This window comes from Cydia fagiglandana, chromosome 3 (assembly GCF_963556715.1).
Source record: "Cydia fagiglandana chromosome 3, ilCydFagi1.1, whole genome shotgun sequence".
NCBI classification, from domain to species: domain Eukaryota; kingdom Metazoa; phylum Arthropoda; class Insecta; order Lepidoptera; family Tortricidae; genus Cydia; species Cydia fagiglandana.
This window is the reverse complement of record NC_085934.1, coordinates 1,436,185-1,452,181: the sequence shown is the minus strand read 5'-3', so window position 1 is coordinate 1,452,181 and position 15,997 is coordinate 1,436,185. Positions and strand designations below refer to the sequence as shown.

Here is a 15,997-nt window from a genome sequence, read left to right as displayed (position 1 = left end):
TGAACAGCTCACTCATAGCAACAAGTGGCACCAAAAGGTTAATTCACCTATCTACCTTCCACTTGGCTTTATCAGTATTCCGGTGGTCTTATGTTTTCTTGTATGTACCAAAATTAAAACAAACATTAAAATGAACCAGAAGATCATAGGTACAAAATTGCCATTGTTATAGGCATTTTATTACCGCAGCATATTTAATTACCGCCAGACCAGGTAAATGGTGGTACATATACCCAAGGGCTTATGCGAGTTTACTACGAGAACTGGTAAAGTATATAACAGTTTAAAATATCGTATATACATGGTGTTCACAAGGAATGCGAAAGACCTTAACCACGCATTTCTGAGGTCAAAAGAGAGAAAATAATGTAATATGCGTATATGTCAATTTCGCCAAAAAAAAATAATTTTTTTTTTTTATGTACTTGTACATAAAAAGTATATGTTATTGGTAAACATGTCACTTAAAATACATTTTTACAAATGTTTTTTTTTTCGTAAATCATAGTTGTTGCAAAGTGTTACTTGTTACTTTTTGACATCTATCGATAAGGATATTTAGACTACGTCCCATAGTAGTAACATCGTCATCAAAAAGAAAACTAGTTTTTTTTTAATTTTTTTTTTTTTGTATTTGTATTAAATGAACTCTGAAACTAGGCGAATTTCAAAAAGGTTTAAAGGACTTTGTCTCTAAATATAATCAGGAATACGCTGCTAAAACTATTCGGCCCCCTCATGTTACACCGTGTATATATTTTTTATATTCCTTACAGGTAGGGTTGCCAACCGTACTATATTATATCGTATTGTACTATATTTTGGCTCTTTGTACTATATACTTTTGGAAAAATATATAGTACGCTAAAATACTATATTTCCGATTAAAAGTATATTACACTCATGTTTAGTATTTTATCTAAAAGTACTATTTTTTTTTTTGAAATGTACTATATTTTTGATGCCTTATTCTGGAAAATACTATATTCCACCAAAAAAAAGTTGGCAACCCAGTTACAGGTCACCTAGATGAATTGTCCTAAAGGAATACGTTTACTTTGTACCTACACATTTTTGTACTCTATGTTGTATATTTACCCCTTTTTTTTTTGTAAAGTATTTTTATCACCAAGAGAATATGTGCTTTTTATTTACTGACTAATTTGCATGTGCAAAAATCTTTCAACTTCACGGTTTCAAAACATAATTTATTAACACGGGACTTGAATTACCTCTGATTACCACAAGAACAATACTGACTAGTCTACTATTTTGTATGACGTAATTGTCTAAGGTTGTCACTGAGATATCCTTTTTTTTTTTAGTCATTTAATATCCATCAATCAGTAAATTTATCAAATTGGATGCATACTTTCAAAAACGCTTTTATGCCAAACGCGTATTACTATCTGTACACAGAACTCGCAATAAGCACTGTAGGTGCAAAATTGTAAATAGCCGTTATTACTATTTATGCAAGTATCACGACTACCACCGACTGTTTTAATATCGATAAGCTCACGAGGGGCTTGTAACTGAAAACCAAAAGCGTGTTGACTTTATCCTTTACAGTTTTAAAACGACCTGACAGTTTAATATTGTTTACTGTTTTATACTTATTGAAATAGTTCCTTGATAAGATCCTGATCGGTGAGATAGAATCTTTAAGATATGTGCCTTCGATATCAGACTATTGAACCTAAGTAACTGGTATTATATAAATATTTATTCGTATCAATCGTAACAAAAATAAGAAATAATGTGACTAATAAAATTCAAAGGACGTATAAGGGTATTTCCACTTAACTGTATACCGTTAACGGCCGGTTAGGAAAAGTCACAAATCTGACGACAAATATCATAACCGCGACAATTAAATTAAGTATCAAATTCGTAACTAAACCGACAGCTGAACGTGACTTGATAAACGTACCTAACTTAAGACACGCGGTAAGTTACAATTAAAATGCCCATTGTTATTAACCGCCTAAAATTTCCAACGTAGTCTTTAATGCAGACCTCAAAATCTTATAATGAGATTCGAGTTGTAGCTAACTGATCACGATTAAAATATTTATCCAGGCCATAAATAACGTTATTCCAACGTTTGGAAACTTATTCAAACTAAACTGCTTTTCTAAAATCCAATTTCACAAATAGCTTCTTTTTTTTTTTATTATTATTCGATTCAGTCATTAACTAAGTCGTCATTTAGAATAGTATAGATTAGAAAATATTTATTTATGCGTCATTATGGTTACATAACAGGTTATGAAAAGGACAGACGTTTACGTTTATCTAACTCTGTAACTATTCGATGTGATTCGATATCTAAACATACCTATACAGTCCTATTTTTAAGTGTAACCAAATTTTAACATACCAGAAACAACATCATTCATCAGTCATCCTTCCAGACAGGCGCCACTCCGCAGCGTCTCACAGGTGCGGCAGTTTCTGTTTCGCGAAGTACTTTTGAGCTGCTTGCTGCGGTTCTCCATAAAAAGCATCATGCTTAGTATACCAAATATCTTGTTTCACCTGGGGTTTTCACTGAAAGTGAAACACCAGTGTCCTTGTGTCCAGGATAGCGCGGCTTACAGTGTCTGTTTGGAGTTGGATGGCGTCCCGCTGTTGACTAGCATAAGCAGTCCTTATACTCGTACTGCTCCTGAAACATTAGTTTTGTAGGCATAGAATGTGTGTAATATCATCCCACTTCTGATGTCAGATTTAATTTAATATTATCGTTGATAAAATAGGAAATAAAGATGTAAGGCAGTATTTAATTAAGACTAGTTAATTATTGCTCAAAGTAATGTATTTATTATAGCGACAACTACAAGGTTTAGAATATGAAAAATGGTAGACATTATTTAAGTAATATATTTATGTAAGCAGATTGTAAGTAAAAGTATATTGTAGATTTACGGAACAATTAATCGGCTTTATTATCACATCATTCACAAAAATATTATTTTATGCGTAATAAATATTGGTGGCTTAATAGTTAGTACTGGCTACCTTAACGTACACACTTGGCATAGTTTAAAATAGTAATAAAGATCGAGCAATAAGCCACATGATGTATTACACCGTAATCAGTTGGAATATACGTTACATAGTAACTATTAAAAACTCATCAAAGGGTTATATTCACATTAAAGATTGTAACGTACATACCATCAGATTATAACACAAAGAAAACATACAGAAATTTATAACAAGTCATAAATTCACAATTAAATAAAATTGACACTTAACTTCGTTCGTCGTCGTAGCTCTCCAACTGAGAAGTGACCCACAACTGTCAGACACCCGCTTATATTCGATTAGACTTCACCCCTTCTACCACTTCTTGGTGGGAATAACAAGTAAGATGTTTCCTGCACATCCGGTTATTATAATAATTCAATTCAACAAATGTATTTGCTGCATTTAGTTTAATTTATTATAGAATAATTAACGCAAACTAATACAAATTTAATATCATGGCTTATTATTATAAAATACTTTATTTACCTTACTTATGTTCTGACAGTTATGGTCAAGAAATATACATGGAGGGTAGTTGTGTTATTGAACAGCAGTTCTAACTTATTATTTCGATATAAGTACGTATTAGCTTAGCAAAAGTGAACCATCTCGTAAAAATGTAAGTGTGATCTTTGTTTTTATACTACGTATCTCACACAGGCGTATCATGCATTTTTCCAATCACACGTCCTCTATGGATTAGCCGTATGGGGTAGTTGTACCGAAGTCCATCGTCTGTTTATACTACAAAAGAGATGTGTACGTATTTTAGTTGGCAGCAAATCAAATCGAGAGTCGTGCAGAGCCTCTTTTAAAAAATTAGGTTTGCCCACTCTTTCTGCACTGTATATAATAGAGCTCTGCAAACTAGTTCGCCGGCATGTAAATAAATTTCCTGCAAAAAATAACTTTAATAGCGACAGACTAAACTCAATGTTTGCTCACGACATCCGGGCTCCTGTTGCTACGACAGCAATCTTCCAGCGTAGCACTATCTATGTTGCTGCTAAAGTGTTTAATACGTTGCCCGTAGAAATTAAGTCACTCGATGACTTGAAATTTGTGACAGCACTTAAAAAATTTGTCATTGAGTTATGCCCCTAAGTGAGAGCTTAAGTGAATATTATAAATTATAATATAAACGGTTAGTTAATAAGTAGGTATGTAAGTAAATATATAGCTACACCCACTGGGTAAAATTGTATTGATTCTCACTGTATTGCCTAACATCAACATGTACACATACAATTTATGGCTTATGAATAAAAAAAAAAAGTCATATTGAGGCGGATGCCTCAAAAACTCCATCCAACAAACATCCATGAAATAGCAAAAGCTCACGGTTAACGCAATTTAATAGAAGAAGACGAAGAATGATTTCATTTTTCTTATTTTTAAACTAGTTTAAAATAGTTTTAAATTCATCCAAGCAGAACCAAAACTTTAATTCGTGTTTTTTTTTACCATCAGCATTTTAGAGTAGTATGTACCTGGTTAAAATCGTGGGTTACAACGGTAAAAAGCGACTTAAAATAAAAAATGAGAATAATACTTACTGGCTCTCGGAAGTGGCGGTGACCTCCCAGTCGGGATGCTCCCATTGCTTGAACTTGAGGTCCCACGGGCTGCCGCCGCGGTCGCGTGACGAGGGCTCCGGCGTGCCTAAAAACATTGATCACATCAAGACAACATAGAAGAGTTTAATGTTCCGGAGTGTAAATTGGTATACCTTATTGCGGGGAAATTAGGTATACTGAAGGACAGTTGCAGTTTTAGTTTCTATTTTATGAAATTGTTGATGTATTCTTATTATTTTTGCTTGTATGTAAATGTAAATGTTGACGTGTAAAAGTGCCCTTGTGGCCTATTTGCTGAATAAAGTTTTTCTTTGGGAGCCAAAATGTAAAAATTTCTAAGAGGGGGCATACGAGAAAGAAGACGTGACGCTGTTTTTTAAAACTTCCGATAAAGCTAAGAAGCCGATATTTGGTTTGTCAACTTAAGTTTAAATTCAACCGTATATAATATAGGTTTCTGAAGGTTATTAAGGTGGGAGCTCCCATACAAAGCGTCAAGTCCCTGACAAAGTACTTAAACCTTATTATGAAATGCCCCATAGGTTAGATTGGGTCCCTCAAAAAGATGTTAAACATAGCATATTGGATGCCAAGCTGGGTTTTTTAGTTGAGTTGACGTTAGTGCAGTACCTTCAGGAGTGTAGATCTCCCCGGGCGGGTAGACCATTTTGGACGGGTGTTCGAAGGCGCCACTCAGTGGTTTACGTCTGAACCAGTTGCGGCAATGAGCGTTGCTTGTCCAGTCCCTGTAGAGAAAGATAATTTTAACATGTCTTTAAAGGTGGAAGAGTTAGTTAATCCCATATTCCGTTTGAAATACCCGTATAACTAGCCTTTTAACACCTACTTACTACCGTTTGCCGATGGAGCATGGGTGTGGAAAATTCTACTTCCTGTACTACCATACTAGATTAGTTTGGTAGCTATAATTTTTGGTGACCTCGAGCCACCTTAAATGCTCCATTCATATTTATTCATTCGTATAACAATATACATTGTGACGGTACCTATACATTTACAATATACATTTTGACGGTACCTAAATGATGTATGTACTTGACCTCTAGCTCTAACCTGTGAATCTAATTGCACAAGCTTAATGTAGTTCTCCAACCGATTAGTGTTAAAGATGTATTCGTTCCGGACGCTTTAACGCTGATTTAGACGGCGCGCGAACTCGCATGCGATTTTAGTTACATCGCGGACTGTTGGTTACGTCTAATTCAGCCGACCGATCAAAAACCGCAATGTAATGAAACTCGCCATCGTCTAAATGACCCCTTATTAGGCTCCCATGAGCCAAGAATGGCTGAGGGTGTTCTTGAGTCCTTAGTGAGATCTTACCTGTATAAGTTGTAGTAGTTCCTCAGCCGATCCGTGCTGATGATGTGTTCGTCCGATCGGATCCGGTCGGCTCCGGTCAGCCAGGGGTGATTCAGGGCAGCGTTCACGTCCATCCTGTCCTCCCAGCGGTATACCAGCAGCTTTGAGATAAAGTCTCGGCATTCCGAGCTGAAAAAAAAACAAAAGGTCATTGGCCGTTTTTGACCCGCTTTATGAATTTTCGCGTACAGAGACCAAACTAGTTTTAAAATAGAGAATTTAATCTCACTTTTCTAAATATGTAATTCTTTTTTATGTATCACCCGGCAGTAAAAAGTTATTCAACAGTACGAGATAGTGTTATTAATGTTTAGTGTAGTAGTAGAGATACCCCAATAGCTTGCGGAGTCTGTCGTTATGTCATGAATCCCGTCAGCAGTTGTGAGTTACGGTAATGAAAAATTAGCACCATTTAAAATACAGAAGAAAAGGTCCTACTCTGGATTTCTTAGCAACTGGTATACCTGAGTTTCGACCACCATTCCTCGTCATGCCAGTCCCATTTCCCGTCTCGAATCCTGGTGAGGGTTTCACGGTCGTTGATTCCTCTGAATGGAGAGTGGCCACTCAGCAGGATATAAGTGATGATGCCTGTGCTCCACATATCGGCGTTGTATGAGACGCCTTCGCCGTTGGCGACCTGTGGGCAAAAAATGTCATATCAGGCTAAAAGCTGACCGAAAATTCCACTATTGTTGATATAAACTCTGCTGTTTTAATACTTTGTGAAAATATATGATATACCACAAATAGCTTGGTGTAAAAAACCGGACAAGTGCGAGTCGGACTCGCCAACCGAGAGTTCCCTACTTTTTAGGATTTATTTGTTGTAATAGCGGCTACACAAATACATCATCTGTGAAAAATTTAAACGGGTCACGAGATACAGCCTGGTGAAAGATAGACAGACGGACAGTGGAGTCTGGTCCCGTTTTTACCTTTTGGGTACGGTACCCTAAAAATCATAGCCGCAGTCTCAAACGTTCGTGCCTACAATAGAATACAATACAAATCCTCTTTATTGCACAACCTCAATAAAAACATTTATAGAGAGACATACATAATACATGAAGACAGAGGCAACAAAAGGCGGTCTTATCGCTAAAGTGAGATTTCTTCCAGATAACCTATTTAGTGTATTAAATCGTACCTCAGGTGCAACGTATTCGGGGAAGCCGTAATCCAGCGACGCCAACTTGTTGAACATGATTTTGCGCGAGAGGCCGAAGTCGCAGATCTTTAGCTGATCGGAACCAACGTGAGACAGAAGGAGCTCTCCAATCTGGAAACAGATCGCACAAAAACGTAAAGTAAAATCTACAATCGGTAGGTACTATTGAGGCTATTCATTTATTCTAGTTTATCTATTCAGTACTCGGTAAGCAATTCAGAGTTTGAGAGAGCGAAAATTGTGTACCTATAGGTACTATTTCAGAAAGTTGATGGGTGCTTGGTTACAGGTGCTTTATTTGGCTTTGAAATTTAACACTCCCAAAGTTATTTTGGTCATATCAAAATTCTTAAGATTAATTTCGCCTAGCCTAGGCCTAAAACTCAAAATTCACAAGTTTATACTACAATATGCAAATACCTAGTTTCGTAAAGATGATTGTAAATTAGGACTTGAACCGTGAATGGTTCATATTCTATCGGCCCTATTCGAACTTTATGATACGTCAGCTAATAGATCTTGAAACGATATGGATTAGATATGTCAGTGTCAAATGTGATGTTTCTTCAAAGAAAAATGTCACTTTTGACACTGACACATCTATTCCATATCGTTTCAAGATATATTAGCTGACGTATCTTAAAGTTCGAATAGGGCAGTATATATTCTTATTCTAGGTTTCTCTCATGCATAGTAAAATCCACTTCAACCTCGCTTAGGATGGCTTAGTATGCTATGATAAAATCAATCTGCACTTACCGTGAGACCCAAATGAGCGATGCTGTTATCATGCATGTACTTGAGTCCTCTGAGCAGCTGCCTGATGTAGCCGGCGATGTCGCTCTCCGTGTAACCAGTGCTGCGGAGCAGTCTGCAACAACACATTCATTTGTTTGTGATATTCTGAATAAGAAGGCTTTAAAACTTCGCCCTACGACCTGTGAGCCCTTCTAATCGCGGAGAGAAACTGGGAGAGTCGCTTCAGCATCTCTATAAAAGTCAAGTTTTGGCAAGGTGCTTTGTGGCTCTTGGACGATATTTTTTACCAATTGAAAACCTGTTCTAAATTGGCGTAGCGCAAGGCGCGCGCTAGAATTAGATAAGAATCGTGAAGAGGTATGAGATGGTTATCATTGTCATAGTTCATAACCTCACTCTCCTCACGGACTAACCTGTCTCTGACGAGTTCGCCGCCGCCAGCCAGCTCCGTCACCAGCGCCAGTGTGTGGTCATGCTCATAAGCATCGTGTAGACGGATGAGGTGGTTATCATTAAGCTGGTTCATGATCTCGAGCTCATTCTTCATGAACGGCTTCAGGGCGGAGTGGCCGTGCATGATCTTGGCGGCGTAGTTGCGACCTGTGGAAAAGTATGATTAGATAGATTTCACTGGATTTCTCGCTCCCACTCATGCTTCCCTCTGATGCTATTCATTCCGACTTAGTGTAGCCAAAAACAATGGAATGCTCAGCATAAACGACTGAGGTTTCACTAGGATATAAATTATTAAGTTGTTTTGTCTAATTTCAATTACCAAATAATATTTTATCAAGTTCTGTGTTCATTTTCAGTATTGACCACGCATAACGGGGTCACGACCTCTCACTGAAGTAAACTATAAAATTTCTGCTTTGCATCACCTATGTGGAAAAAGCCATAGATTGAGCTTACCAGTGAGTCTCTCAGCAGCGTGGTACACAACACCCTGCACGCCACGACCCAACTCATCGCCAAGATCGTAGAAGTCTCCAAACGGCTTCGTCGATGGCTTGATGCGGGGCGGATGCTCGCGGATTCTTGGAGAAAAAACCGGAAAAATTTGAGGTGTGCATATAAAATCACGTTGTGTTGTGAATGACGTTGTGAATGGGCTTTAGGCTAAACCATACACTTAATATCTTGACTATCAAAAAGCTCTGCAAGCCCCGAAAGGTAGATCGACTGTAGACTAATTTAAAATGTGTTGGAGCGGATTTAATCTAATTACCTACTCGTCATTTTCACACCGTCATCCACATTGATAAGTTGATAACTGACCATTCGTTAACTTTACCACCAAAGACCAGTGCTCAATTTAGAATGTTGATATTAGTGTAGGTACCAGCCATATAGAACGCTATCGAACGATCCCCTGAGGGCCTACCGCGAACCACGTTCGACGTGTTGCCTTCCTGTTACACTTACGTACGAATTTACAAGTGCGACAAAAAGGGAATACGTCGAACGTGGTTCGCGGTAGGCCCTCAGGATCAGAAGGCTGATAGTTACCTGTTAGAATATTCATGCTCCTCCTCTTCAACATACAGCATGGCGGACGAGCTTACGGAGCCGGCCACGTTGCGCGCAGATATGGAGTACAGACCCTCGTCCTTGAGGATCACGTCGTTGATCACCAGGATCGTGGTGTCGGGCTCGATGAATTTCATCTGATGAAAGAAATATATAATTCTTCATTGGAATACTCATCCGTTGATTTATCTAAGGTTACAGCCAAAACTACGTCTTCCATGGGACGTAATCCTTACCCTCTTCACAATAATCGCAAGCTGTCTTAAGCCAATTGTCTATGCTATTCTCTGTGATCTTGACTAGATTGTCTGTCAACTTTATGGCTTCCTTCTGTTGAGCTTGTCTTAGCAGCATCATATTGTACAACGTACCTTGATCCTAGAGCTTTCTGCGAGCGGCTGCCAGTCCTTGTACCACTTGATGTCAGGGTAAGGTACTCCAGTGACCCTAGCCTCGATCCTGGCGCTGCGGCGTTGCAGCGCAACGGTTTCTTCAGGGCGTTTGATGAAGGTGGGGTACTCGGCCAGTTGGAGACGGACTCGCTGGCGGGTCTGTCCGTGCTCGTTGGTGGCTACGGCTTCGTAATAGCCCTCGTCGCGTTCCAGCATCCTAGAGGTAAAGGGACAGGATTAATAAGCATGGCTTATAAAAGTAGTGGAGAAAACCATGTTCCAGATTTAAATCCAGCCAGGTATCTAGAAAGCAACAGATGCCAATGTCAAGGGCACTTTAACAAGCTATTCTGAGTCTTTAAGTCACGATGATTAAAAGTTACGGGCCAATTTAAGATAAGGAGAACAATAAAAAAAGTCGAACAATTTGTCTCTCGCTTAACTTATTCATCATCTTTATCTGATAGTATTCGGGAGTTGCCTAACTTAAAGAATCCTAAATTATTATCATCTTCTGTATAACCAGTAATCCTGCTATAGAAGAATAAGGAGCAATTTTAATTAACTTACTTATTGATAAACAATGTAGCCTGCCCGTTCCTCGTATAACTCCAATCGAACCGTCCTCCAATCTCAATCGGTTCATCATTGAAGTAATACGTCATCGTCGGCTTCGGGTACCCATACACGAACCAGAACAGATTAACATTATGTCCCTTCACACCATACTGGCAATCATGTTCCTGTCTAAGGAACCTCGGTGCTTGAGCGTAACCGTCATGCGGCGGTCTTTCAATATCAAAGTCCTTAGGGAAGTATGGAGAAGTTTCTGGTCTGAAGTCAATGCCGGGTTCAAGATAAGGAATGAACTTAGGTGGGTCAGGTTCGAGTTTAGCGCGATGGGTGACAGCGTAGGGCGAGGGGTCGGAGACGCCGTATTTGTTTTCGACGCGGATCCGAAACTTGTAGTCGCGGAAGGGCTCGAGGTTGCTGATGTCGCAGACGCATGAGCGGAGGCCGGTGCGGGCGGTGAACCAGTCGCCGTCCGGCTGCTCGCACATTTCCACCTGAGGACACATTCATCTTTTATGTTTTTATCTTCTTTTATTAAGTTAATAAAAGAAGAAGATAGTACTATTTAGACGATGCGAGAACTCGCACGCGAGTTTCATTACATTGCGGGTTTTGATCGGTCGGTTGAATTGGACGTAATCAACAGTCCGCAATGTAGATAAAAAAGCATGCGAGTTCGCGCGCCGTCTAAATCTGCCCTAAATTGAGGAGTACATCGAACAACTTGTAATAAGTATTATTTACGAGTAATAAAAATAGGCTAGCTGACATAGGTTATAGCGATATAATCTATTAGATAGAGATACACTGAAAGGGAGCGAACTAAAGGATGAAGGATTATAGATGTCCTCTCATTGAAAGTGTTTTTTTCTTTAAGGTTTTCTTTTGTTTAAAGTTTGGTTTGCTGTGCATCGACATTATTCACCTTTCTAATCAGAAATAACCTAGGTACACTTCCTCTTCTATATACAACTGTACTCAGGTAACCTGCGTACAGTCGCCATCAGATATTTCGGAGCGGCCAAGGTGTTCACAAATATCTGAACACGCCTCTATTGTCAGGGCGTTAGAGTGCGTGTTCAGATACTGTGAACACCTTGGCCGCTCCGATATATCTGATGGCGACTGTACATATGTAGTGCATAATTATTTTCTCGGAATCGTTCGTATTTAGTCATGTTACATCAGTCAATCTCAGTACTTTTTGTACCGAGACTGACTGAAATAGCAAGATACGTTCGTACGTTTCAGTGAAAATAGGATGGAAAATAATTATACACATCTGTAATTGATCACATTCAGTATAAGATTAGAGCCGGCTGGTTTTTGCGGGCTGGAAGGTATTGTACTGGTATCTTACCTGGTAGGTGACAGGGAACCGCGGTCCGTGCGGGATGGAAGGCTTCCACGACAACGTCAGTCGTCGGTCAGTCATGCGAGAGATGATCGGCTTGTCGGCCAGCGGCATGGGAACGCCGGTCTTCTTCATCTTGTCGAAGTCTGAGTACTGGTCGGAGATGGGCTTCTTGCTCTGACGGGGCTCCAAGGCTGTTAACAGCACAAGAAGACACATTATTATTCTAGCGGTAGAAAGTCGTAGAATACCTACAGGTACTTTAATACAAAACCGGAGATAAATAAAAGATTGAAGGACCGATAACCGTTTGTCTTATAATTCTATCCGTAGAGAAAAAAAAGGAGATACGATTCAAAACTTATCAAAAATCGATGAAATCCTCGGGTAGCCCCATAAAGTATCAGTGTAAGAAGCAGCATTTTCACTTTTCTCTTGGAATCTTTCTAAGATAGCTACTTATGAATCAGATCTTTTTAATTATAAGCGAATGACATCCCATTATAATAAGGATTGAAGATGCGACAGTTGGGGTGACCCCGTCGCTTGAGTTAAGTGATATCTTGTAAGTCGAGATTTCTTATGTACGTAATATGTGAGAGGTAACGGTGGAGGTCAATGTTATTAGTGAGCTCTTTAGTAGGTTTATGAGAAATAACATGTGATGATACTGCTAAGCCCAAAGGTAAACTTACTGTCATAAGATAGCTGGGCGGTACAAGAGTCCTCCCCATGCGGGTTGAAAATACGACACTTGTAAGTGCCCACGTCGCTGGGCTCAACACCACTGATGGTCAGACGGAGTAGGCCGGTGGTTTCCTTGTCCATACGGATGCGCTCGCAAGGGAACAGCTTTTCATCATTGCGGAACCTGGAAGCAAATCTTCAGTTAATTTTGGAATTTGATTTTTTGAGGTTATAAGGCTAAGGATAGCACTGATACTTGATATCTAGTTATGAAAACAGGGTGCATCGTGGTGCGGGGGAGCGTCGTGGCCGGGGGTGCTTCGTGGTAGAATGTTCGCGATCCCATGATGCCTCACCAAACTGCATATTGTGGGAAACGCTGGTGTGGGTCCTCCCCATCTTTCTCAATGGAAAAAGCCGGGAGGTCTCGCCACATACACCTCAAAATGGGCCCTCTTTAGGCCATGGGAACTATGCGTATCAGCATTCCCACACCGACAAAAGAAAGTTCATCATCATCATCATATCAGCCTTTTATCGCCCACTGCTGAGCATAGGCCTCTCTTCGAGTACCTACGCCACTTATCCCGGTCCCGAGCCAATCTCATCCAGAAGTGACCGCAGTCTTCCGGATGTCGTCCACCCAACGCGCTAACGGATGCCAGGCACTCCTTTCGTCTGTAAGCGGCCAGCATTCCGTTAACATTTTGGCCCACCTACCATCACTCTGCCTGGCAACATGTCCCGCCCAGCTCCACTTGAATTTGGTAATGGCGTATCCGACGTAAAAAGGAAAGAAAAGGAAGTTAGTTATGAAAAACTGTTCAGCTCACCATTCGACGTCAGGATCTGGGGTGCCAGTAGCACAGGCTGTGAACTTGGCGCCCATGCCGCGGAATACCTCGCAGTCACCAATCTTCTTTAAGAACGCTGGTGGCTCAATCTTCTGCCTCTTGCCACTGGAAGTAAATAAATATGGAAAATTATATTCAAGAACTGCTGAAGGTAAGAATCTTCTACTGTCTGGCCGCTGGCTTACGAGGTTATATAGATCTAATCAAAAAGCTTCCAAATTACTTCATTCAATCACTAGCTCCTAACCTGGTCTCCTCTCATATTCATATTCATATTCGTATATTCATAATAATTCATATTACATGTCGTTTTTCATAATTACATTAAAAAATTAAAAATAAATAAATATTAACAATTAAGTTAATTAAGATTAGCATAAAAAAATACAATGTCAAGTCGAAATAAATGTACATATACCTACAGTTACATTAGGTACCTACTTACTTATTAACAAAATCTGCAAAACTGTAGAAAGTGTGCTCGATAAGCCATCGTTTTAACCTGGATTTAAAACTGTTTAGTGACGGCGCTTCTGTGACGTGTGGTGGCAGACGGTTGTAAACTGCCGGACCCATTACGTGTGTAATTTTTTCGGATTATCTCTCCTCTTGGATACTAATAAATGTACATTAGACCTTTACCTTTAATTATGCTTAAAGAGATATGTTTTGTCAACAACTTCCACTTCAAAAGCCACTTCACTCGACACCTTATCCTTCTTCGCGACACACTTGAATATATCCTAGCTCCAGATTCCTCATATAGAGACAGCGAGCCGCCGTCTCGCTTCATGTGGTACTTCTCAAGCTTATAGGACAGTTCTTGTACCAAATATCAAGCAGTTAAGGTGAAGGAATACTTACATCTTATCCACAACAAGCAAGAGCAGCTAAAGCAGCTTGTTGCACTTCTAAGGCAAGTTGTGTGACAACGCCTCTCCTTCCGTTCTTCGCAACACACTTGAACGTCCCAGAACCCCCAAGTTTCAGATTCCTCACATAGAGACAGCGAGCATTGCCGTCTCGCTTCATGTGGTACCTACTTCTCAAACTTATAGGACTGTTCTTGTACCAAATATCAAGCAATCAAAGTAAAAGTATACTTACATCTTATCCACAACTTCAAGAGCAGCTTCACACGACGCCTCTCCCTCCCTGTTCTTCGCGACACACTTGAACGTCCCGGAATCAACCAGCTCAAGATTCCTCACATAGAGACAGCGAGCATCGTCGTCTCGCTTCATATGGTACTTCTCAAACTCATAGAACAGACGATTCTTGTACCAAATATCAAGCAGTCAAGATGTTGTGTACTTACATCTTATCCACAACTTCAAGAGCAGCTTCACACGACGCCTCTCCCTCCCTGTTCTTCGCGACACACTTGAACGTCCCTGAATCAGCCAGCTCAAGATTCCTCACATAGAGACAGCGAGCATCCTCGTCTCGCTTCATATGGTACATCTCTAACTCATAGAACAGACGATTCTTGTACCAAATATCAAGCAGTCAAGATGTTGTATACTTACATCTTATCCACAACTTCAAGAGCAGCTTCACACGACGCCTCTCCCTCCCTGTTCTTCGCGACACACTTGAACGTCCCGGAATCAGCCAGCTCAAGATTCCTCACATAGAGACAGCAGGCATCACCGTCTCGCTTTATGTGGTATTTCTCGGACTCGTAGATGGGAGATCCGTTCTTGTACCAAGTGATTTCTGGGGCTGGAACGCCGGTCACGCGCGCGGGGAATTTCGCGTCGAACGTTGGGAGCTGTAGAAGGATATTGTGTTAATTTTAATGAATCTATGCCTCAGAATACCACAACGAAGTTTGGTAAGAAGATGTTAGATTGCAAACTAACGATTTCACAATCTAACGGTGTCATTGCAGCAACAGCCTACAGACTAAATAATATCAGTGGAAGTCTTTTCACTGATATTATTTAGAAATAATTCATAGTAAGTTTTTATACGACAAAGCCTAATATTGATTGCAGGGTATCGTCTTAGGTCGTCCCATTCGTTTTTCGTCAAGTTCTTAAATTAGTCCTATTCTGCTTTCGTCACTCATTCTACATTGAAAGCCACCGACGACTGTGACGAATGTAGAATGAGTGACGAAAGCAGAATAGGACTAATTTAAGAACTTGACGAAAAACGAATGGGACGACCCAAGACGATACCGATTGCAGATAGGATATTTATAGGATTATGACAGAATTCATAACCAAACAATCGGGGTTGATATTTAGAGTAATCTTAGTAGTGAATAATAAAATCATAGCGATGCATCATTAAGTTAGAAATATAATATAGGTGCCTATGTTATGTAGTTTAGTATTGCGTACCTATCCGATGAGATGTATTATTAACGTATTTTTATTTAGATGAAAGAAGCAGTGTAGAGAGCAGACATACTAAACTTCAATCTATAACCATAAATAGCCTGGCGAATATTCATAATCAGTCATGAAAGCAGTGATCACTCTTTTTTTCCTTCCGTGATAAGTAAGAGTTCCAACTAAAATAAAAAGTTTCTCGTACGTAAGAATAAAAGACCTAACGTCAAATTCAACGACACATAAGTGACACTAATGAACAGTTCTCTCGTTAATAAAAGAGTCCCCACGCCAGCTAAGTGCGGGTTGCGGACTCAAGAGAAACTGTATAAACTACCT

At 39.8% G+C, this 15,997-nt stretch overlaps 1 protein-coding gene across 1 annotated transcript in view; it reads right to left on the bottom strand.

Moving 5' to 3' along the window:
• The window catches only part of LOC134680425 (obscurin), a 127,733-nt gene that overhangs the window by 9,126 nt on the left and 102,610 nt on the right, over nucleotides 1-15,997 (bottom strand). Inside the window, exons 46-60 of the mRNA XM_063539554.1 lie at nucleotides 14,846-15,090; nucleotides 13,296-13,421; nucleotides 12,471-12,646; nucleotides 11,782-11,969; nucleotides 10,419-10,915; nucleotides 9,828-10,065; nucleotides 9,436-9,593; nucleotides 8,839-8,963; nucleotides 8,340-8,526; nucleotides 7,927-8,038; nucleotides 7,147-7,278; nucleotides 6,461-6,636; nucleotides 5,958-6,125; nucleotides 5,244-5,359; nucleotides 4,593-4,698 (exon numbers count right to left, since the gene is read on the bottom strand). Coding sequence (XP_063395624.1) covers nucleotides 4,593-4,698; nucleotides 5,244-5,359; nucleotides 5,958-6,125; nucleotides 6,461-6,636; nucleotides 7,147-7,278; nucleotides 7,927-8,038; nucleotides 8,340-8,526; nucleotides 8,839-8,963; nucleotides 9,436-9,593; nucleotides 9,828-10,065; nucleotides 10,419-10,915; nucleotides 11,782-11,969; nucleotides 12,471-12,646; nucleotides 13,296-13,421; nucleotides 14,846-15,090 — 2,750 coding nt within the window. The remainder of the gene's footprint in view (nucleotides 1-4,592; nucleotides 4,699-5,243; nucleotides 5,360-5,957; nucleotides 6,126-6,460; nucleotides 6,637-7,146; nucleotides 7,279-7,926; nucleotides 8,039-8,339; nucleotides 8,527-8,838; nucleotides 8,964-9,435; nucleotides 9,594-9,827; nucleotides 10,066-10,418; nucleotides 10,916-11,781; nucleotides 11,970-12,470; nucleotides 12,647-13,295; nucleotides 13,422-14,845; nucleotides 15,091-15,997) is intronic.